The following is a 22,731-nucleotide window of genomic DNA, read 5'->3' as shown; positions in this document are numbered from 1 at the left end:
CCATCCCATGGTGCCTGGGGTCAACTGGGGTCACATGGAGTAAAAGGAATCATGTTCTAACTTAGCTGAGAGCAGGCAGCAGGGCTGAGGGCTTCCTCCTGCTGGGAGGTGACAGTGTCCCCAGAAGTGACAGCTCAGCTCCTGGAAGCCACAAGGCCCAGAAGATAGGAGTCCCCCCAAGGATGGGGTGCAGGACTGGTTACACAAGTCCTGTCCTGGCCTCCCAGCTGCTTCATGAGATGACCTGCCCACTGTCTGGACTCGGTGCAGTGATGTGAGGGTGCCAACCAGCAGGCCACTTACTGTGGGAGGAGGAGCTGTGGGGAGGCTGGATGGCTAGCCTTGCAGAAACTCTGCACTCCCAGCCTCTCCTCTGGCCCCTCTGTGTGCTACAGTGACCCCCCCCCCCCCAGGTCACATCCCCAGGAGCTGTAACCATGGGGCTGTTCCCCCATGGAGCCACTCCAGGTCTCTGAGGACCTGAGGTGCTCCCTGAAAAGGACAGCTCTGTGCTCCTGGAGAGCAGCCACTTTGCAGACTGCCCACCTCTGTCCCCAAGCAGGACCAGGCTGTCCCTCAGAGGAGTGGACAGGAACGGGGTGTGGGATTCAGAGTGCAGTGAGGCTGGGCTGGGTCAGCCTTTCAGCTGGTCAGGGGGCTGATGGAGGAGGGTCTAGGGAGACAGGAGTGGGGGTGTTGCTCTTGGCTTAGAGGCTCCTTTTGGGATAAGCAGTGCCATGGAGTATTCTGTGACTCTGTGGAGCGGAGAGTGGTGGCTTGTGACTACAAGCACCCAGGTAGTGGATCCGTAGAACAACACTTTATTCAGACCGCATTAAGAGAACACAAAGTTCCACAAGAGGTAAAGTAGAATTTTAATGAACCACAAGCAGCAGACCTCTTCAGATGGGGGGGCAACTTCCATGGTGGGTGTCTCTGGGGCCATGGCCAGAATTGGCAGCTTAGGAGCAGGGGGGCACTCTGGAGAGGAGAGGGTCAGATGTCAGCCTGGCCCAGGTGCAGCCCTTGCTGACTCAGCACTCCCACACCCCCAGCTTTTAGAGCACTGACCCCCAGGACTGTCCCATTCAACCCTGAGGGGTCAGGATGAGTCTCTGTGACACAACTCGAGCTCAGTTCCTCTGAGAGCCTCCCACCCTGTGTGCTCCAGTGAGCCCCACATCTCACCCCTGAGCAGAGCCAGCTGATTGTTGTGAAGCGGAGTGCTGGGGCACTGGGTGTCCTGGGCCAGCCTCAGAAGCTCCTCTGCCTGGAACCACATGACTCTGCCATTGTTCTTGTGTGGGGACTTGCTGGGGGGCTGCCACCTTCTCTGGGCCTTGATGGTCCCGTCCTGGGGACCCAGTAGGGCCATACTGGCCTTTAAGGGGTGCTCAGCATCCATGATGGGGGGTATTTTCCCTGTGGTCTCACAAGGGCACAGGCCAACTGGTATGCCCCCCTCTGCGTCCTCCTTGTCCCCTGAGGTCATCTGCAGAGACAGGGACCCAGGAAGTCCAGCCTGAGCTTGCAAGTTTACTGTCTGGGGTTTAGGTCCCCCGGGCCCAGAGGCAGAGGACCTGTGCACTCAGGAAGTGGCAGGTGCTCACCTGCTGCAGGGGTTGCAGCTCCTCTTCAGGCTCCTTTTGACCTGGCCTCTCCTGAGGCTTGTCCTCCAAGGGAGGTGACAGGTCACTGTGAGGGCATGATCCTGGGTCCCAGATGACTCTGCCCTTGTTCCTGCATGGGGGCTTCAGAGGCGGCTGCCTCCTTCCCTGGATCTCGGGGTCCCCCATATAGTCCTGGGCACCCAGCAGGGATGCCTCCTGGGAGGGCTGAGCTTCCTTGCTGGTGGGGGGTATCTGCTCCTTAGTGTCAAATGGGCTCAAGCCACCGGGTGTGTCGCCCTCAGTGTCCTGCATGTCCCCTGTGTTCATCTGCAGGGACAGGGACACAGTGAGCCCAACCTGAGTCTCTGTATTTCTGCCCCTCATAAGCCCCTATGTTTCTCCCCCTCATGAGTCCTAGTGTGGACATGTCCCTTGTGAAAGATGATCAGATGAGGGACCCTCTGAGGAGGGCTGGCAGCACATGCTCTGAAAGATTCTCACCCAGAAACACCATCCCTCATTCCCCACGTGTCCCTTTCCCCCAGGTAGGAGGGAGAAGGACTGACAGCAGACTACTCCCCAAGGGGGCTTAGCACTCCCACTCAGTCCACAGATTATCCAGCCTTTGGGGAGACTCCAGTGCCCCCACCCTGCTCCTGTTACCCCCATTGATACCTCACTGACCCCAAGTAGGTGATGGTGTGGACAGAGGCTTCAATGGGCATACTGACATTGGGTTGAGGTGTCACATGTATTTGTGAAGAGCTTGAGAGCAAATAAAACAGCTCACCTAATTAGTGCACTGCTTAAATGTGTGTGTGTGTGTGTGTGTGTGTGTGTGTGTGTGTGCGCGCCTGTGCATGTGAGTGCAAGGGACCTTCCCAGGGGAGGAAGCTCCAGGGCTGTGGTGTCTATGTGTCCTCTCTCTCTGTGTCTCTGTATGTGTGTGTCTCTCTCTTTCCATCTCAGTCCTTGTATCAACTCTCCGAATAGACACTTATAAATGTTCATGGCCCCATGAGGCCCAGATCATGAAGTGACCTGTGTTCAACTCAGAACCAGCCACAGCCTGCAGAGCAGAGGATAAGTCACACTACTTGTCTGGGCATCAGGTCCCACAGGGCCCAGTTGCAGAGGGTTATGGATTCAGGAAGTGGCAGGTGCTCACGTGCTACACAGGTGGCAGCTCCTCTTTAGGCTCCTGGGGTCCAGCCCCACTCCCACCCTGAGGCTTGTTCTCCAGGGGAGGGAGCCAGTCCATGTCAGGAAAGGACCCCCCAGTACCAGATAATTCAGCCCTTGTTCCTGCAAGGAGGCTTGTAAGGTAGCTGCTACTTTCCCTGAGCCTCAGGGCCCCCATATTGTTCTGGGGACCCAGCAGGGCCACACTTGCCTCCATCGGGGACTCAGCTTCCTTGTTGGTGGGGAACATCTGCTCTTCACTATTAGGGGGACTCAGGCCACCTGGCATGTCCTCCCCTGTGTCCAGTGTGTCCCCCATGGTCATCTGCAGAGACAGGGACACAGTCAGTGCCCGTTGTTAGCCCTGGTGTTGACATGTCCCGGTCTTAGCTGACTATGAGGAGGGCAGGCAGCACATGCTCTGAAAGATTCTCACCCAGGGCCCCCCACCCCTCATCCTCTATGTGTCCCTTTCCCTGTGGCCATCCTCAAGGAGAAGCACTGATAGTAGATTTCTCCCCCAGGGATTTAGCACCCCGACTCAGCACACAGCGTATCCAGACTTGTGGGTGACCACAGAGCCCTCAGCCTTCTCCTCCCTGTCTACCCCCAGACATTGTGACCTCACCAACCCCCAGGAAGTGAGGGTGTGGACAGAGGGTTCAGTGGGCAGGGTGCTATAGGACTGGGGAGTCAGTGCTAGGGGTCAGATGTTTAAAGCTTTGGAGTCAAGAAAATATCTCTCCTGTCTAGTGTGTTGTTTTGCTATGTATGTGTGTGTGTGGGGGGGAAGGGGTTGGGAGCTGTGGAGCTGGGACTCTCCCACAGGAGGAAGTTTCTTGGCTATGGTGTCTTTCCTTCCCTCCTTTCTCTCTCCCATCTATCTCTATCTCTATCTCTTTCTCTTTCTCTTTCTATCTCTGTCCTTGAATCAGCTCTCTCCAGTTGAAGCTTAGATGTGGTCACAAGCCCCATGATGCTCAGAATCATGAAGTGGCCTGTATTCAATCCATTACCACCCAGAAACTGGACAGCAGGAGATAGGCCACATGGCTTGTCTGGGGTTCACGTGCCCTTAGGTTCAGGGGCAGAAGGCATGTGGGTTCAGGAAGTGACAGGTACTCACCTTCTGCACAGGTTGCAGTTCCCCTTCAGGCTCCATGGGTCCTGGCCCTCCCTGAGGTTGGTCCTCTAGGTGAGGGGGCCAGTCACTGTAAGGACAGGACCCTGAGTACCAGATAACTCTGCCCTTGTTCCTATGTGGGGGCTTGGGAGGAGGCAGCCGCCTTCCCTGGGCCTCAGGCACCCCGATATTTTCCTGGGGACTTTGCAGGGCCATATATGCCTCCAGGGAGGGCTCAACTTCTTTCCTGGTGGGAGGCACCTGCACTGTGGTCTCACAAGGGCTCAGGCAGCCTGGCTTGGCCTCCTCTGTGTCTTGCGTGTCCCCTGTGGTCATCTGCAGAGACAGGGACACAGGAAACCCAGCCTGAGCCTCTCTATGTCTATTCCTCCTGATTCTGGAGAACAGACACCATGAGGAGACCTCAGATACCCCAGCTCAGCAAGGGAGGCAGGAGCTAGCCAGGACAGCTACTTTGTTGACCCTCACTTCCATGCATACCCAGTCATCCCTGAACTGGGTGAGGCCAGACCCTTCTCCTCAAGCAGATCCTCCCTGAATTTCTGGGGTCACACATCACACCCCACACCCAGGCATTGGGGTGTACCCATCCAGCTGTGAGGACTCAGAGGTGTGGAGCAGCTCCATGGGCCATCAAAGATGAGCCCATGATACCCAAGAGCCCAGATTCCCTCAGGGTCCCTCAGCACCTCCTGGGGCCTCAGGCAGTTGCCCTCATCTCTTGTCTCCTGTGAGCGTGGGCTTCTCACCAGTGAGCGTGGACATGTCACCTGGTCACAACTGTCCAGAGGGAGGGAGCCTCTGAGGAGGGCAGCAACATTTATTCTGCCAGAACAGGCTCTCACCCAGAACCTCCCATGTGTTCCCACATCCCTGAAGGAAGGAGACTCACTGATCACAGACCTGGAGCTCTCCCACCCCGCTATGCAGCCCACAGCTTATTCAGCTTTGGAGGAACCATCATTTCCCCTCTTCCTCTGCCTTCACTCTGTATCCTGTGTTATATCCCAGGAAGTGAGGGTGTGTACAGACGTTTCAGTGGGCAGAGTGGCATGGGAGTTGGGAGTTATGCCTAGGAGTCCGTTGTGAAAAGCTTTGGAGTCAACAAAATAGCTCTCCTGGCCAGTGTGCTGCTTTGCCCTGTGTGCGTGAGAGCAGGATAGAGCTTGAACTTCCCGGGGAGGATGCTCTGGCGTTGTTGAGTCTCTGTGTCTGCCCCCCCAAACTTCTGCCCCCAGGTACACTCTTTTGAGAAGAAGTGTACATGGCATGACCCACCCAATGGCCCCAGAATCATGAAGTAACCTGAGGTCAGCCTGACACCTGGAAGGAAGACACCCTCTGTCTATTTCACTCTCATTCTTTGTGTGTGTGTGTGTCTGTTGTGTGCGTGTCTTTCCATCTCTGTCCTTATATCAACTCTCAGGAGAAACTTTTATGTGGTCACAGACCCCATGAGGCCCAGAATCATGACGTGACCTGTGTTCAACCCAGAACCAGCCACAGCCTGCAGAGCAGGTGATAAGCAACACTGCTTTTCTGGGCATCAGGTCCCACAGGGCCCAGTTGCAGAGGGTTATGAACTCAGGAAGTGCCACGTGCTCATGTGCTGCACAGGTTGCAGCTCCTTTTTAGCCTCCTGGGGTCCTGCCCCCTGCCACCCTGAGGCTTATTCTCCAGGGGAGGGAGCCAGTCCCTGTCAGGGCAGGGACCCCTCGTATCGGACAACTCAGCCCTTGTTCCTGCAAGGAAGCTTGGGAGGTGGCTGCTACCTTCCCTGAACCTCAGGCCCCCATATTTTCTGGGGACCCAGCAGGGCCACACTTGCCTCCAGTGGGGACTCAGTTTCCTTGCTGGTGGAGAGCATCTGCTCTTCAGTATTAGGGGGACTCAGGCCACCTGGCATGTCCTCCCCTGTGTCCAGTGTGTCCCCCGTGGTCATCTGCAGAGACAGGGACACAGTCAGTGCCCCTTGTTAGCCCTGGTGTCGACATGTCCCCTGTCTTAGCTGACTATGAGGAGGGCAGGCAGCACATGCTCTGAAAGATTCTCACCCAGGCCCCCCACCCATCATCCGCTGTGTGTCTCTTTCCCTGTGGCCATCCTCAAAGAGAAGCACTGATAGTAGATTTCTCCCCAAAGGGACTTAGCGCCCCAACTCAGCCCACAGTGTATCCAGCCTTGTTGGGGACCACAGAGCCCTCAGCCTTCTCCTCCCTGTCCACCCCCAGGCATTGTGACCTCACCAACCCCCAGGAAGTGAGGATGTAGTCAGAGGGTTCAATGGGCAGAGTGACATAGGACTGGGGAGTCAGTGCTAGGGGTCATATATTTAAAGCTTTGGAGTCAAGAAAATATCTCTCCTGTCTAGTGTGTTGCTTTGATGTGTGTGTGTGTGTGTGGGGGGGGGCGCTGGGGTAAGTGGGAGGGGTAGGGGGCTGTGGAGCTGGACCTTTCCTAGAGGAGGAAGTTCCTTGCTTTGGTGTCTTTCCTTCCCTCCTTTCTCTCTCCCATCTTTCTCTTTCCATGTCTGTCCTTGAATCAACTCTCTCCAGTTGAAGCTTAGATCGGTTATAAGACCCATGAGGCCCATAATCATGAGATGACTTGTGTTCAACCCAGAACCACCCAGAGCAGGATAGCAGGAGACAGGCCACATGGCTTGTCTGGGGTTCAGGTGCCCCCGGGCTCAGGGTCAGCGGGCCTGTGGGTTCAGGAAGTGACAGGTGCTCACCTGCTGCACAGGTTGCAGTTCCGTTACCGGCTCCTTGGATCCTGGCTCACCCTGAGGTTGTTCCTCTAGGTGAGGGGGCCAGTCACTGTAAGGACAGCATTCTGAGTACCAGATAACTTTGCCCTTGTTCCTACATGGGGGCTTGGGAGGAGGCTGCCGCCTTCCTTGGGCCTCAGGCTTCCCCATATTATCCTGCGGACAATGTAGGGCCATATATGCCTCCAGAGAAGGCTCAGTTTCTTTGCTGGTGGGAGGCACCTGCCCTGTGGTCTCACAAGGGCTCAGGCAGCCTGGCATGTCTTCCTCTGTGTCTTGCGTGTCCCCTGTGGTCATCTGCAGAGACAGGGACACAGTGAGCCTAACCTCAGTCTCTGTGTTTCTGCCCCTCATGAGCCCCTTGTGTTTCTACTCCTCATGTGTCCTAGTGTGGACACGTCATTTATCAAAGATAATCAGATGAGGGACCCTCTGAGGAGGGCAGGCATCACATGCTCTGAAAAATTCTCACCCAGAAACCCCACTCCTCATTCCCCATGTGTCCCTTTCCCCCCTGTAGGAGGGAGAAGGACTGACAGCAGACTGCTCCCCAAGGAGGCTTAGCACTCCCACTCAGTCCACACATTACCCAGCCTTTGGGGAGACTCCAGTGCCCCCACCCTGCTCCTGTTACCCCCTTTGTGAACTCACCTATCCTAAGGAGGTGAGAGTGTGGACAGAGGCCTCAATGGGCAGACTGACATTGGGCTGAAGTGTCACATGTATTTGTGAAGAGCTTGAGAGCAAATAAAACAGCTCACCTAATTAGTGCATTGATTAAAATGTCTGTGTGTGCGTGTGCATGTGTGCCTGTGCAAGAAAAGAACCCTCACAGGGGAGGAAGCTCCAGGTCTGTGGTGTCTTTCTATCTGTCCTCTTTCTCTCTCTGTTTCTATCTTTGTGTCTTTCCCTGTTCTCTTTCCATCCCTGTCCTTGTATCAACTCTCTGAATAGAAGCTTATAAGTGGTCATAGCCCCATGAGGCCCAGAATCTTGAAGTGACCCGTGTTCAACCCAGAACCAGCCACAGCCTGCAGAGCACAGGACCTGCCACACTCCTTGTCAGGGGATGAGGTCCCACAGGGTACAGTGGCAGAGGGCCTGTGTGTTGAGGAATTGACAGGTGCTTCCCTACTGCCAGGGTTGCAGTTCCACTTCAAGCCCCTGGGGCCTTGCCTCCTGACCCCCTGAGGTTGGTCCTCTAGGGGAGGAGACCAGTCCCTGTCAGGGCGGGACTTCAGTACCAGACAATTCTTCTCTTGTTCCTGCAAGGAGGCTTGGGAGGGGGCTGCTACCTTCCCTGGGCCTTGGGGCCTCCATGTTGTCCTGGATACCCAGCAGGGCCACACTTGCCTCTAGCGGGGACTCAGCTTCCTTGCTGGTGGGGAACATCTGCTCTTCAGCATTAGGAGGACTCAGGCCACCTGATATGACTTCCCCGGTGTCTAGTGTGTCCCCCGTGGTCATCTGTAGAGACACGGACACAGTCAGTGCCCATTGTTAGCCCTGGTGTCGATATGTCCCGGTCTTAGCTGACTATGAGGAGGGCAGGCAGCACATGCTCTGAAAGATTCTCACCCAGGGCCCCCCACCCCTCATCCTCTATGTGTCCCTTTCCCTGTGGCCATCCTCAAGGAGAAGCACTGATAGTAGATTTCTCCCCCAGGGACTTAGCACCCCAACTCAGCGCACAGTGTATCTAGCCTTCTGGGTGACCACAGAGCTTTCAGCCTTCTCTTCTTTGTCCACCCCCAGGCATTGAGACCTTATCAAGCCCAGGAAGTGGGGTGTGGACAGAGGCTTCAATAGGGAAAATGCCATTAGACTAGGGAGTCAGTGCTAGGGGTCAGCTTTTTAAAGCTTTAGAGTCAAGAAAATATCTCTCCTGGCTAGCGTGTTGCCTGCTGTGTATGTGTTTGTGTGAGGGGGGCGATGGGGAAGGAGTTGGGAGCTGTGGAGCTGGGACTCTCCCACAGGAGGAAGCTCCTTGGCTATGGTGTCTTTCCTTCCCTCCTTTCTCTCTCCCATCTAACTCTATCTCTTTCTATCTCTGTCCTTGAATCAACTCTTTCCAGTTGAAGCTTAGATGTGGTCACAAGCCCCATGAGGAATCATGAAGTGACCTGTATTCAGCCCAGAACCACCCAGAGCCAGGACAGCAGGAGACAGGCCACATGGCTTGTCTGGGGTTCAGGTGCCCCTGGGCTCAGGGGCAGAGGGCCTGTGGGTTCAGGAAGTGACAGGTGCTCACCTGCTGCACAGGTTGCAGTTCCTGTTCAGGCTCCATGGGTCCTGGCCCTCCCTGAGGTTGGTCCTCTAGGTGAGGGGGCCAGTCACTGTAAGAACAGGACCCTGAGTACCAGATAACTCTGCCCTTGTTCCTACGTGGGGGCTTGGGAGGAGGCAGCCACCTTCCCTGGGCCTCAGGCACCCCGATATTTTCCTGGGGACTTTGCAGGGCCATATATGCCTCCAGGGAGGGCTCAACTTCTTTCCTGGTGGGAGGCACCTGCACTGTGGTCTCACAAGGGCTCAGGCAGCCTGGCTTGGCCTCCTCTGTGTCTTGCGTGTCCCCTGTGGTCATCTGCAGAGACAGGGACACAGGAAACCCAGCCTGAGCCTCTCTCCATGTCTATTCCTCCTGATTCTGGAGAACAGACACCATGAGGAGACCTCAGATACCCCAGCTCAGCAAGGGAGGCAGGAGCTAGCCAGGACAGCTACTTTGTTGACCCTCACTTCCATGCATACCCAGTCATCCCTGAACTGGGTGAGGCCAGACCCTTCTCCTCAGGCAGATCCTCCCTGAATTCCTGGGGTCACACATCACACCCCACACCCAGGCATTGGGGTGTACCCATCCAGCTGTGAGGACTCAGAGGTGTGGAGCAGCTCCATGGGCCATCAAAGATGAGCCCATGATACCCAAGAGCCCAGATTCCCTCAGGGTCCCTCAGCACCTCCTGGGGCCTCAGGCAGTTGCCCTCAGCCCTTGTCTCCTGTGAGCGTGGGCTTCTCACCAGTGAGCGTGGACATGTCACCTGGTCACAACTGTCCAGAGGGAGGGAGCCTCTGAGGAGGGCAGCAACATTTATTCTGCCAGAACAGGCTCTCACCCAGAACCTCCCATGTGTTCCCACATCCCTGAAGGAAGGAGACTCACTGATCACAGACCTGGAGCTCTCCCACCCCGCTATGCAGCCCACAGCTTATTCAGCTTTGGAGGAACCATCATTTCCCCTCTTCCTCTGCCTTCACTCTGTATCCTGTGTTATATCCCGGGAAGTGAGGGTGTGTACAGACATTTCAGTGGGCAGAGTGGCATGGGAGTTGGGAGTTATGCCTAGGAGTCCGTTGTGAAAAGCTTTGGAGTCAACAAAATAGCTCTCCTGGCCAGTGTGCTGCTTTGCCCTGTGTGTGTGAGACCAGGATAGAGCTTGAACTTCCCAGGAAGGAAGCTCCGGGGTTGTTGAGTCTCTCTGTCTGCTCCCCCAAACCCCTGCCCCCCAGGTACACTCTTTTGAGAAGAGGTGTACATGGCATGACCCACCCGATGGCCCCAGAATCATGAAGTAACCTGAGGTCAGCCTGACACCTGGAAGGAAGACACCCTCTGTCTATTTCGCTCTCATTCTTTGTGTGTGTGTGTGTGTGTGTGTGTGTGTGTGTGTGTGTGTGTGTGTGTGTGTGTCTTTCCATCTTTCCTTATATCAACTCTCTCAAGAGAAATTTTTATGTGGTCACAGGCCCCATGAGGCCCAGAATCATGAAGTGACCTGTGTTCAACCCAGAACCAGCCACAGCCTGCAGAGCAGGGGATAAGCCACTGTCTGGGCATCACGTCCCACAGGGCCCAGTGGCTGAGGGCCTGTGGGTTCATCAAGTGGCAGGTGCTCATGTGCAGCACAGATTGCAGCTCCTCTTTAGGCTCCTGGGGTCCTGCCCCCTCCCACCAGGCTTCTTCTTCAGTGGAGGGAGACAGTCCCTGTCAGGGCAGGGACCCCCAGTACCAGACAACTCAGCCCTTGTTCCTGCAAGGAAGCTTGGGAGGGGGCTGCTACCTTCCCTGAGCCTCAGGGCCCCCATATTGTTCTGGGGACCCAGCAGGGCCACACTTGCCTCCAGTGGGGACTCAGTTTCCTTGCTGGTGGGGAGCATCTGCTCTTCAGTATTAGGGGGACTCAGGCCACCTGGCATGTCCTCCCCTGTGTCCAGTGTGTCCCCCATGGTCATCTGCAGAGACAGGGACACAGTCAGTGCCCGTTGTTAGCCCTGGTGTTGACATGTCCCGGTCTTAGCTGACTATGAGGAGGGCAGGCAGCACATGCTCTGAAAGATTCTCACCCAGGGCCCCCCACCCCTCATCCTCCATGTGTCCATTTCCCTGTGGCCATCCTCAAGGAGATGCACTGATAGTAGATTTCTTCCCCAGGGACTTAGCACCCCGACTCAGCCCACAGCGTATCCAGACTTGTGAGGGACCACAGAGCACTCTGCTTTCTCCTCCCTGTCTACCACCAGGCATTGTGAGCTCACCTACCCCCAGGAAGTGAGAGTGTGGACAGAGGGTTCAATGGGCAGAGTGACATAGGACTGGGGAGACAGTGCTAGGGGTCAGATGTTTAAAGCTTTGGAGTCAAGAAAATATCTCTCCTGGCTAGTGTGTTGCTTTGCTGTGTTTGGGGGGGGGGGCGGTGTTGGAGTAGGTGGGAGGGGTTGGGGGCTGTGGAGCTGGACCTCTCCTAGAGAGAAAGTTCCTTGCTTTGCTGTCTTTCCTTCCCTCCTTTCTCTCTCCCATCTTTCTTTTTTTTTTTTTTTTAATATATTTTTTAATTTTATTTATTTATTCCCTTTTGTTGCTCTTGTTGTTTTTTTTATTGTTGTAGTTATTATTGTTGTTGTCGTCGTTGTTGGATAGGACAGAGAGAAATGGAGAGAGGAGGGGAAGACAGAGGAGGAGAGAAAGATAGACGCCTGCAGACCTGCTTCACCGCCTGTGAAGCGACTCCCCTGCAGGTGGGGAGCCGGGGTTCGAACCGGGATCCTTATGCCGGTCCTGTGCTTTGCGCCACCTGCGCTTAACCCGCTGTGCTACAGCCCGACTCCCTCTCTCCCATCTTTCTAACTCTTTCCATCTCTGTCCTTGAATCAACTCTCTCCTGTTGAAGTTTAGATTCGGTTATAAGCCCCATGAGGCCCAGAATCATGAAGTGGCCTGTATTCAACCCAGCATCACCCAGAGCCAGGACAGCAGGAGAGGGGCCCCATGGCTTGTCTGGGGTTCAGGTGCCCCTGGGCTCAGGGGCAGAGGGCCTGTGGGTTCAGGAAGTGACAGGTGCTCACCTGCTGCACAGGTTGCAGTTCCTGTTCAGGCTCCAGGGGGCCTGGCTCACCCTGACGTTGGTTCTCTAGGTGAGGGGGCCAGTCACTGTAAGGACAGCATCCTGAGTACCAGATAACTCTGCCCTTGTTCCTACGTGGGGGCTTGGGAGGAGGCAGCCGCCTTCCCTGGGCCTCAGGCTCCCCCATATTTTCCTGGGGACCTTGCAGGACCATATATGCTTCCAGAGAAAGCTCAGTTTCTTTCCTGGTGGGAGGCACCTGCACTGTGGTCTCACAAGGGCTCAGGCAGCCTGGCATGTCTTCCTCTGTGTCTTGCGTGTCCCTTGTGGTCATCTGCAGAGACAAGGACACAGTGAGCCTAACCTTAGTCTCTGTGTTTCTGCCCCTCATGAGCCCCTGTGTTTCTACCCCTCACGAGTCTGTCAAAGATAATCAGATGGGGGACACTCTGAGGAGGGCAGGCAGCACATGCTCTGAAAGATTCTCACCCAGAAACCCTACCCCTCATTCCCCATGTGTCCCTTTCCCCCAGGTAGGAGGAAGATGGACTGACAACAGACAGCTCCCCAAGGAGGCTTAGCACTCCCACTCAGTCCACACATTACCCAGCCTTTGGGGAGACTCCGGTGCCCCCACCCTGCTCCTCTTATTCCCTTCGTGATCTCACCTATCTTAAGGAGGTGAAGGTGTGGACAGAGGCCTCAATGGGCAGATTGACATTAGGCTGAGGTGTCACATGTATTTGTGAAGAGCTTGAGAGCAAATAAAACAGCTCACCTATTTAGTGTATTACTGAAATGTCTGTATGTGTGTGTGTGTGTATGCGCACATGCATGTGCAAGAAAAGAACCCTCACAGGGGAGGAAGCTCCAGGTCTGTGGTGTCTTTCTATCTGTCCTCTCTCTCTCTCTGTTTCTATCTTTGTGTCTCTCTCTATTTCCATCTCTGTCCTTGTTTCTACTCTCTGAATAGAAGCTTATAGCCCCATGAGCCCCAGAATCTTGAAGTGACCCGTGTTCAACCCAGAACCAGCCACAGCCTGCAGAGCACGGGACTTGCCACACTCCTTCTCTGGGGATGAGGTCCCACAGGGTACAGTGGCTGAGGGTGTCGGGCTGAGCTTCATTGACAGGAGACAGACGACCCGGGACTCATGGTTGAGCTGTAGGCAGTATCTCTTTATTCACACAGGACACAGCACAATCTTAGCCGAGCTAAGCTAAACTAACACTAAAATGAACAATGTTGTCTTTATATATACTTCCCAAGTAGGGTGTGAACAGGATGTGACATAGAGAGGGTGGAGAGAAAAGTGACTGGTGGAAGATCATGGTGTGACAAGGAGAGGGGGCGGAGCAGGCAAGAATTCTACCACTGAACCACCAATGCCCTGGAGGGAGGGTGGTGCTTGTTAACAGTGGTTATGTAAATAGAATGCAGTGTTAAGCAGGGGGGATTAAACCAAATGAAACAGAAGAGGTTTTTAGAAGTAGAATTAGAAGCATACCAACAATTTCCCCTTTCTTTTTAACTAATGGCCATAGTATCAGGATTGTGGGGTGAACAGAAACCTATATCGTACAGGCGTTTTCAAAAGAACTGGCATAAGACATGGAAAACAAAATAGGCGAACAGCAATAACCAGTGTGATGCCAAGGGGAACGTTTCTTGCCTCAAAGGGCAAGGCCTAGCAGGCAAAAGGACATTTCTTGCCTCTGTGAGTGCTTCATGCCTCTGGGCGCATCTCTTGCCTCAAAGGGCGTTTCCTGCCTCTGTGGGCATAACCTAATAAGGAGGAGGGAGTTTTCTACCTCTGGGGACAGAGCCTGCAGGCGAGGGGACATGGTCTATAAAGTCTCAAGGCAATTGGCTGAAGTTAGTCTTTGAAAAACACAGCAGCGTGTACCAGTAAGTCCGATGGAGGTGTCAGTCCAAAGTAGCTGACCACAGAAGAAAATGCCAAGGGATGAAACGCTGCATGTCTGTCTCGATGGGGAATGTCGGCCACCAGAATTCTGCTTTTCTGTAGAGAGTGAGCTTTGGAGTCTGTGAATCTGTTTCTTCAGGTCGTGCCAGGTCACATCATTGGTTTCCGGGGGTGTGTTGTAGTCATTCCATCTTGTGGGCGATGTTAGAGAACAGGATCCAAATGGATTTCCAGGAATTCCATTTGAGTAGATGCTTTTTCATGTGAAGACTTGACAGCTGAAATTCACTTACTTGTCAAACAAAACTTGTAGCAGATTAGAAGTTTACTATAATTGATAACTCCATTATAATTGGAAGTCCTTTCTAGTATGATTTTAAGGTTGTTTAAACAGTTTAAACTCAATAAAATGTGGAAAGGTAAACAGAAGAACCACGGTAGAAGCCTCAGGCATGAGAATAATTAATCATTGCACTATCTGCCCTGCCCATAACTCATACCGTTTCAGGATTAAACGTTTCAGATTTATGCCAAGACGTAAAAAAGAAATCAAAGGAAGGAAAAAACAATTTTTTGGATTGTTTCTGGATGTCTCTAGAAATCATGGCTGCGTCCAGCTTTTTTTTTTTTTAAGTCAATGTCAAACAAAAATTCAGTCATTCAAATCACTCTCTTATGAAACAGATCTCACCATGTAGTATCAAGAGTCCCCAGAGGGCGTCCTAGTCCAAAAAGTTCCTCGAAATTCCATTTAGGGTGCTTCTGACTGTTCCTGCTGGATTGTTTCAGGCACCCATTTTTAAAAGTGTCTTCCCATTGAAGATAGAATCCAATCAGGAGAGAACTAACCATGTGTCTCCATTCTTGGGGACTGCCAGGGTACTAGAGAACACTCCTCAAATTATAGTCCTTCTCAGCAGGAAACATGTGAGAAGAAGTCCAGAAAGTCCCAGGGGAAATCTCCGTACATATCCCAAGGTCTACGATCATGGTAATAAAGAACCAAATTGTGGCCCGGAGCAAAATGTAGTCCTTTTCCTCAGGAAACCTGGGTGAGGGAATCCAGAAAGTCCAAGGAGAAATCTCAGTGCATCTCCCAAGCTCTATGATTAGGGTCACAAGAAACCAAAGTTCTCAGTCAGGGAAACAAAGTGTGGCCCAGAGCAAAATGTTCCAGAGACAGAGTAACTCTCATGATGAAGCAGTAGAGGTTTTGGCAAACCTCTTCATAAGTAGAAGAGAAGTCCATAGTGCATAGGTAGGCAAAGTCTTCACTTATCTGGGAGTTGCACAGGTCTGGTCCCACGTTGTAGGCGCCATATGTTGTTTTTACCGCGCTGGCTTCACGGGCGGGTAACAGACAACCAGGGACTCATGGCTGGGTTGTACGCAGTATCTCTTTATTCATGCAGAACGCAGCGCAATCTATACCAAGCTAAGCTAAAACTAAAAACTACAAACAATCTTGTCCTTATAAATATACTAGCCCAGTAGGGTGGGAACAGGATACGATGCAGAGAGGGTGGAGAGAAAAGTGACTGGTGAAGGGTATGACAAGGAGAGGGGGCGGAGCAGGCAAGAATTCTACCACTGAACCACCAATGCCCTGGAGGGAGGGTGGTTATGTAAATAGAATACAGTGGTTATGTAAATAGAATGCAGTGTCAAGCAGGGGGGATTAAACCAAATGAAACAGAAGAGGTTTTTAGAAGTAGAATTAGAAGCATACCCACAAGAGGGCCTGTGTGTTCAGGAATTGACAGGTGTTTCCCTACTGCCCGGGTTGCAGTGCCCCTTCAGGCCACAGGGATCCTGCGTCCTGATCCCCTGAGGTTGGTCCTCTAGGGGAGGGAGCCAGTCACTATAAGGGCAGGACCATAGTACCAGACAACTCAGCCCTTGTTCCTGCGAGGAGGCTTGGTAGGGGGCTGCTACCTTCCCTGAGCCTCAGGGCCCCCATATTGTCCTGGATACCCAGCAGGGCCACACTTGCCTCTAGTGGGGACTCAGCTTCCTTGCTGGTGGGGAGCATCTGCTCTTCAGTATTAGGAGGACTCAAGCCACCTGGCATGTCTTCCCTGGTGTCTAGTGTGTCCCCCGCGGTCATCTGCAGAGACAGGGACACAGTCAGTGCCCGTTGTTAGCCCTGGTGTCGATATGTCCCGGTCTTAGCTGACTATGAGGAGGGCAGGCAGCACATGCTCTGAAAGATTCTCACCCAGGCCCCCCACCCCTCATCCTCCATGTGTCCCTTTCCCTGTGGCCATCCTCAAGGAGAAGCACTGATAGTAGATTTCTCCCCTAAGGGATTTAGCACCCCGACTACTCAGCCCACAGTGTATCCAGCCTTGTGGGTGACCACAGAGCCCTCAGCCTTCTCCTCCCTGTCCACCCCCAGGCATTGTGACCTCACCAACACCCAGGAAGTGAAGGTGTGGACAGAGGCTTCACTGGGCAGAGTGCTATTGGACTGGGGAGTCAGTGCTAGGAGTCACTTGTGAGAAGCTTTGGAGTCAAGAAAATATCTCTCCTGGCTAGTGTGTTGCTTTGCTGTGTATGTGTGTGGGGGGTAGGTGGGAGGGGTTGGGAACTGTGGAGCTGGGACTCTCCCAGAGGAGAAAGCTCCTTGGCTATGGTGTCTTTCCTTTCTTCCTTTCTCTCTCCCATCTATCTCTGTCTCTTTCTATCTGTGTCCTTGAATCAATTCTCTCCAGTTGAAGCTTAGATGCAGTCACAAGCCCCATGAGGCCCAGAATCATGAAGTGACCTGTATTCAACCCAGCACCACCCAGAGCCAGGACAGCAGGAGAGGGGCCCCATGGCTTGTCTGGGGTTCAGGTGCCCCTGAGTTCAGGGGCAGAGGGCCTGTGGGTTCAGGAAGTGACAGGTGCTCACCTGCTGCACAGGTTGCAGTTCCCCTTCAGGCTCCATGGGTCCTGGCCCTCCCTGAGGTTGGTCCTCTAGGTGAGGGGGCCAGTCACTGTAAGGACAGGACCCTGAGTACCAGATAACTCTGCCCTTGTTCCTACGTGGAGGCTTGGGAGGAGGCAGCTGCCTTCCCTGGGCCTCAGGCACCCCGATATTTTCCTGGGGACTTTGCAGGGCCATATATGCCTCCAGGGAGGGCTCAACTTCTTTCCTGGTGGGAGGCACCTGCACTGTGGTCTCACAAGGGCTCAGGCAGCCTGGCTTGGCCTCCTCTGTGTCTTGCGTGTCCCCTGTGGTCATCTGCAGAGACAGGGACACAGGAAACCCAGCCTGAGCCTCTCTCCATGTCTATTCCTCCTGATTCTGGAGAACAGACACCATGAGGAGACCTCAGATACCCCAGCTCAGCAAGGGAGGCAGGAGCTAGCCAGGACAGCTACTTTGTTGACCCTCACTTCCATGCATACCCAGTCATCCCTGAACTGGGTGAGGCCAGACCCTTCTCCTCAAGCAGATCCTCCCTGAATTCCTGGGGTCACACATCACACCCCACACCCAGGCATTGGGGTGTACCCATCCAGCTGTGAGGACTCAGAGGTGTGGAGCAGCTCCATGGGTCATCAAAGATGAGCCCATGATACCCAAGAGCCCAGATTCCCTCAGGGTCCCTCAGCACCTCCTGGGGCCTCAGGCAGTTGCCCTCAGCTCTTGTCTCCTGTGAGCGTGGGCTTCTCACCAGTGAGTGTGGACATGTCACCTGGTCACAACTGTCCAGAGGGAGGGAGCCTCTGAGGAGGGCAGCAACATTTATTCTGCCAGAACAGGCTCTCACCCAGAACCTCCCATGTGTTCCCACATCCCTGAAGGAAGGAGACTCACTGATCACAGACCTGGAGCTCTCCCACCCCGCTATGCAGCCCACAGCTTATTCAGCTTTGGAGGAACCATCATTTCCCCTCTTCCTCTGCCTTCACTCTGTATCCTGTGTTATATCCCGGGAAGTGAGGGTGTGTACAGACGTTTCAGTGGGCAGAGTGGCATGGGAGTTGGGAGTTATGCCTAGGAGTCCGTTGTGAAAAGCTTTGGAGTCAACAAAATAGCTCTCCTGGCCAGTGTGCTGCTTTGCCCTGTGTGTGTGAGACCAGGATAGAGCTTGAACTTCCCAGGAAGGAAGCTCCGGGGTTGTTGAGTCTCTCTGTCTGCTCCCCCAAACCCCTGCCCCCCAGGTACACTCTTTTGAGAAGAGGTGTACATGGCATGACCCACCCGATGGCCCCAGAATCATGAAGTAACCTGAGGTCAGCCTGACACCTGGAAGGAAGACACCCTCTGTCTATTTCGCTCTCATTCTTGTGTGTGTGTGTGTGTGTGTGTGTGTGTGTGTGTGTGTGTGTGTGTGTGTGTGTGTGTGTCTTTCCATCTTTCCTTATATCAACTCTCTCAAGAGAAATTTTTATGTGGTCACAGGCCCCATGAGGCCCAGAATCATGAAGTGACCTGTGTTCAACCCAGAACCAGCCACAGCCTGCAGAGCAGGGGATAAGCCACTGTCTGGGCATCACGTCCCACAGGGCCCAGTGGCTGAGGGCCTGTGGGTTCATCAAGTGGCAGGTGCTCATGTGCAGCACAGATTGCAGCTCCTCTTTAGGCTCCTGGGGTCCTGCCCCCTCCCACCAGGCTTCTTCTTCAGTGGAGGGAGACAGTCCCTGTCAGGGCAGGGACCCCCAGTACCAGACAACTCAGCCCTTGTTCCTGCAAGGAAGCTTGGGAGGGGGCTGCTACCTTCCCTGAGCCTCAGGGCCCCCATATTGTTCTGGGGACCCAGCAGGGCCACACTTGCCTCCAGTGGGGACTCAGTTTCCTTGCTGGTGGGGAGCATCTGCTCTTCAGTATTAGGGGGACTCAGGCCACCTGGCATGTCCTCCCCTGTGTCCAGTGTGTCCCCCATGGTCATCTGCAGAGACAGGGACACAGTCAGTGCCCGTTGTTAGCCCTGGTGTTGACATGTCCCGGTCTTAGCTGACTATGAGGAGGGCAGGCAGCACATGCTCTGAAAGATTCTCACCCAGGGCCCCCCACCCCTCATCCTCCATGTGTCCATTTCCCTGTGGCCATCCTCAAGGAGATGCACTGATAGTAGATTTCTTCCCCAGGGACTTAGCACCCCGACTCAGCCCACAGCGTATCCAGACTTGTGAGGGACCACAGAGCACTCTGCTTTCTCCTCCCTGTCTACCACCAGGCATTGTGAGCTCACCTACCCCCAGGAAGTGAGAGTGTGGACAGAGGGTTCAATGGGCAGAGTGACATAGGACTGGGGAGACAGTGCTAGGGGTCAGATGTTTAAAGCTTTGGAGTCAAGAAAATATCTCTCCTGGCTAGTGTGTTGCTTTGCTGTGTTTGGGGGGGGGGCGGTGTTGGAGTAGGTGGGAGGGGTTGGGGGCTGTGGAGCTGGACCTCTCCTAGAGAGAAAGTTCCTTGCTTTGCTGTCTTTCCTTCCCTCCTTTCTCTCTCCCATCTTTCTTTTTTTTTTTTTTTTTAATATATTTTTTAATTTTATTTATTTATTCCCTTTTGTTGCTCTTGTTGTTTTTTTTATTGTTGTAGTTATTATTGTTGTTGTCGTCGTTGTTGGATAGGACAGAGAGAAATGGAGAGAGGAGGGGAAGACAGAGGAGGAGAGAAAGATAGACGCCTGCAGACCTGCTTCACCGCCTGTGAAGCGACTCCCCTGCAGGTGGGGAGCCGGGGTTCGAACCGGGATCCTTATGCCGGTCCTGTGCTTTGCGCCACCTGCGCTTAACCCGCTGTGCTACAGCCCGACTCCCTCTCTCCCATCTTTCTAACTCTTTCCATCTCTGTCCTTGAATCAACTCTCTCCTGTTGAAGTTTAGATTCGGTTATAAGCCCCATGAGGCCCAGAATCATGAAGTGGCCTGTATTCAACCCAGCATCACCCAGAGCCAGGACAGCAGGAGAGGGGCCCCATGGCTTGTCTGGGGTTCAGGTGCCCCTGGGCTCAGGGGCAGAGGGCCTGTGGGTTCAGGAAGTGACAGGTGCTCACCTGCTGCACAGGTTGCAGTTCCTGTTCAGGCTCCAGGGGGCCTGGCTCACCCTGACGTTGGTTCTCTAGGTGAGGGGGCCAGTCACTGTAAGGACAGCATCCTGAGTACCAGATAACTCTGCCCTTGTTCCTACGTGGGGGCTTGGGAGGAGGCAGCCGCCTTCCCTGGGCCTCAGGCTCCCCCATATTTTCCTGGGGACCTTGCAGGACCATATATGCTTCCAGAGAAAGCTCAGTTTCTTTCCTGGTGGGAGGCACCTGCACTGTGGTCTCACAAGGGCTCAGGCAGCCTGGCATGTCTTCCTCTGTGTCTTGCGTGTCCCTTGTGGTCATCTGCAGAGACAAGGACACAGTGAGCCTAACCTTAGTCTCTGTGTTTCTGCCCCTCATGAGCCCCTGTGTTTCTACCCCTCACGAGTCTGTCAAAGATAATCAGATGGGGGACACTCTGAGGAGGGCAGGCAGCACATGCTCTGAAAGATTCTCACCCAGAAACCCTACCCCTCATTCCCCATGTGTCCCTTTCCCCCAGGTAGGAGGAAGATGGACTGACAACAGACAGCTCCCCAAGGAGGCTTAGCACTCCCACTCAGTCCACACATTACCCAGCCTTTGGGGAGACTCCGGTGCCCCCACCCTGCTCCTCTTATTCCCTTCGTGATCTCACCTATCTTAAGGAGGTGAAGGTGTGGACAGAGGCCTCAATGGGCAGATTGACATTAGGCTGAGGTGTCACATGTATTTGTGAAGAGCTTGAGAGCAAATAAAACAGCTCACCTATTTAGTGTATTACTGAAATGTCTGTATGTGTGTGTGTGTGTATGCGCACATGCATGTGCAAGAAAAGAACCCTCACAGGGGAGGAAGCTCCAGGTCTGTGGTGTCTTTCTATCTGTCCTCTCTCTCTCTCTGTTTCTATCTTTGTGTCTCTCTCTATTTCCATCTCTGTCCTTGTTTCTACTCTCTGAATAGAAGCTTATAGCCCCATGAGCCCCAGAATCTTGAAGTGACCCGTGTTCAACCCAGAACCAGCCACAGCCTGCAGAGCACGGGACTTGCCACACTCCTTCTCTGGGGATGAGGTCCCACAGGGTACAGTGGCTGAGGGTGTCGGGCTGAGCTTCATTGACAGGAGACAGACGACCCGGGACTCATGGTTGAGCTGTAGGCAGTATCTCTTTATTCACACAGGACACAGCACAATCTTAGCCGAGCTAAGCTAAACTAACACTAAAATGAACAATGTTGTCTTTATATATACTTCCCAAGTAGGGTGTGAACAGGATGTGACATAGAGAGGGTGGAGAGAAAAGTGACTGGTGGAAGATCATGGTGTGACAAGGAGAGGGGGCGGAGCAGGCAAGAATTCTACCACTGAACCACCAATGCCCTGGAGGGAGGGTGGTGCTTGTTAACAGTGGTTATGTAAATAGAATGCAGTGTTAAGCAGGGGGGATTAAACCAAATGAAACAGAAGAGGTTTTTAGAAGTAGAATTAGAAGCATACCAACAATTTCCCCTTTCTTTTTAACTAATGGCCATAGTATCAGGATTGTGGGGTGAACAGAAACCTATATCGTACAGGCGTTTTCAAAAGAACTGGCATAAGACATGGAAAACAAAATAGGCGAACAGCAATAACCAGTGTGATGCCAAGGGGAACGTTTCTTGCCTCAAAGGGCAAGGCCTAGCAGGCAAAAGGACATTTCTTGCCTCTGTGAGTGCTTCATGCCTCTGGGCGCATCTCTTGCCTCAAAGGGCGTTTCCTGCCTCTGTGGGCATAACCTAATAAGGAGGAGGGAGTTTTCTACCTCTGGGGACAGAGCCTGCAGGCGAGGGGACATGGTCTATAAAGTCTCAAGGCAATTGGCTGAAGTTAGTCTTTGAAAAACACAGCAGCGTGTACCAGTAAGTCCGATGGAGGTGTCAGTCCAAAGTAGCTGACCACAGAAGAAAATGCCAAGGGATGAAACGCTGCATGTCTGTCTCGATGGGGAATGTCGGCCACCAGAATTCTGCTTTTCTGTAGAGAGTGAGCTTTGGAGTCTGTGAATCTGTTTCTTCAGGTCGTGCCAGGTCACATCATTGGTTTCCGGGGGTGTGTTGTAGTCATTCCATCTTGTGGGCGATGTTAGAGAACAGGATCCAAATGGATTTCCAGGAATTCCATTTGAGTAGATGCTTTTTCATGTGAAGACTTGACAGCTGAAATTCACTTACTTGTCAAACAAAACTTGTAGCAGATTAGAAGTTTACTATAATTGATAACTCCATTATAATTGGAAGTCCTTTCTAGTATGATTTTAAGGTTGTTTAAACAGTTTAAACTCAATAAAATGTGGAAAGGTAAACAGAAGAACCACGGTAGAAGCCTCAGGCATGAGAATAATTAATCATTGCACTATCTGCCCTGCCCATAACTCATACCGTTTCAGGATTAAACGTTTCAGATTTATGCCAAGACGTAAAAAAGAAATCAAAGGAAGGAAAAAACAATTTTTTGGATTGTTTCTGGATGTCTCTAGAAATCATGGCTGCGTCCAGCTTTTTTTTTTTTTAAGTCAATGTCAAACAAAAATTCAGTCATTCAAATCACTCTCTTATGAAACAGATCTCACCATGTAGTATCAAGAGTCCCCAGAGGGCGTCCTAGTCCAAAAAGTTCCTCGAAATTCCATTTAGGGTGCTTCTGACTGTTCCTGCTGGATTGTTTCAGGCACCCATTTTTAAAAGTGTCTTCCCATTGAAGATAGAATCCAATCA

The 22,731-nt window shown here is 53.1% G+C and overlaps 2 protein-coding genes across 6 annotated transcripts in view; one reads left to right on the top strand and one right to left on the bottom strand.

Annotated features, from left to right (window-relative positions):
* The window catches only part of ENTREP1 (endosomal transmembrane epsin interactor 1), a 183,228-nt gene that overhangs the window by 107,219 nt on the left and 53,278 nt on the right, over positions 1–22,731 (top strand). The gene's annotated exons all lie outside the window — the stretch shown is intronic.
* LOC132540801 (uncharacterized) lies at positions 1,016–16,907 on the bottom strand. The gene is made up of 12 exons (XM_060198979.1): positions 16,872–16,907; positions 15,970–16,083; positions 12,050–12,382; positions 10,717–10,939; positions 8,958–9,022; positions 8,060–8,173; positions 6,671–7,003; positions 5,765–5,878; positions 3,919–4,251; positions 3,004–3,117; positions 1,611–1,937; positions 1,016–1,492 (listed from the first exon to the last, which is right to left on the bottom strand). Exons 1-12 carry the CDS (start codon positions 16,905–16,907, stop codon positions 1,103–1,105), a joined length of 2,496 nt encoding a protein of 831 aa, XP_060054962.1. The 3' UTR covers positions 1,016–1,102.

Source organism: Erinaceus europaeus, chromosome 10 (assembly GCF_950295315.1).
Source record: "Erinaceus europaeus chromosome 10, mEriEur2.1, whole genome shotgun sequence".
Taxonomy (NCBI): Eukaryota; Metazoa; Chordata; class Mammalia; order Eulipotyphla; family Erinaceidae; genus Erinaceus; species Erinaceus europaeus.
This window is presented reverse-complemented; position numbering and strand designations above follow the sequence as displayed.

Coding starts and splice junctions, on each gene's coding strand:
- LOC132540801 (XM_060198979.1), bottom strand. CDS start 16,907: ATGGAGCCTGAAGGGGAACTGCAACCTGTGCAGCAG. Junction 12,383..15,969: donor AAGCTGAGTCCCCACTAGAG/GCAAGTGTGGCC, acceptor TTGTCTCTGCAG/ATGACCACAAGGGACACGCA. Junction 1,493..1,610: donor AGCTGCAACCCCTGCAGCAG/GTGAGCACCTGC, acceptor CTGTCTCTGCAG/ATGACCTCAGGGGACAAGGA.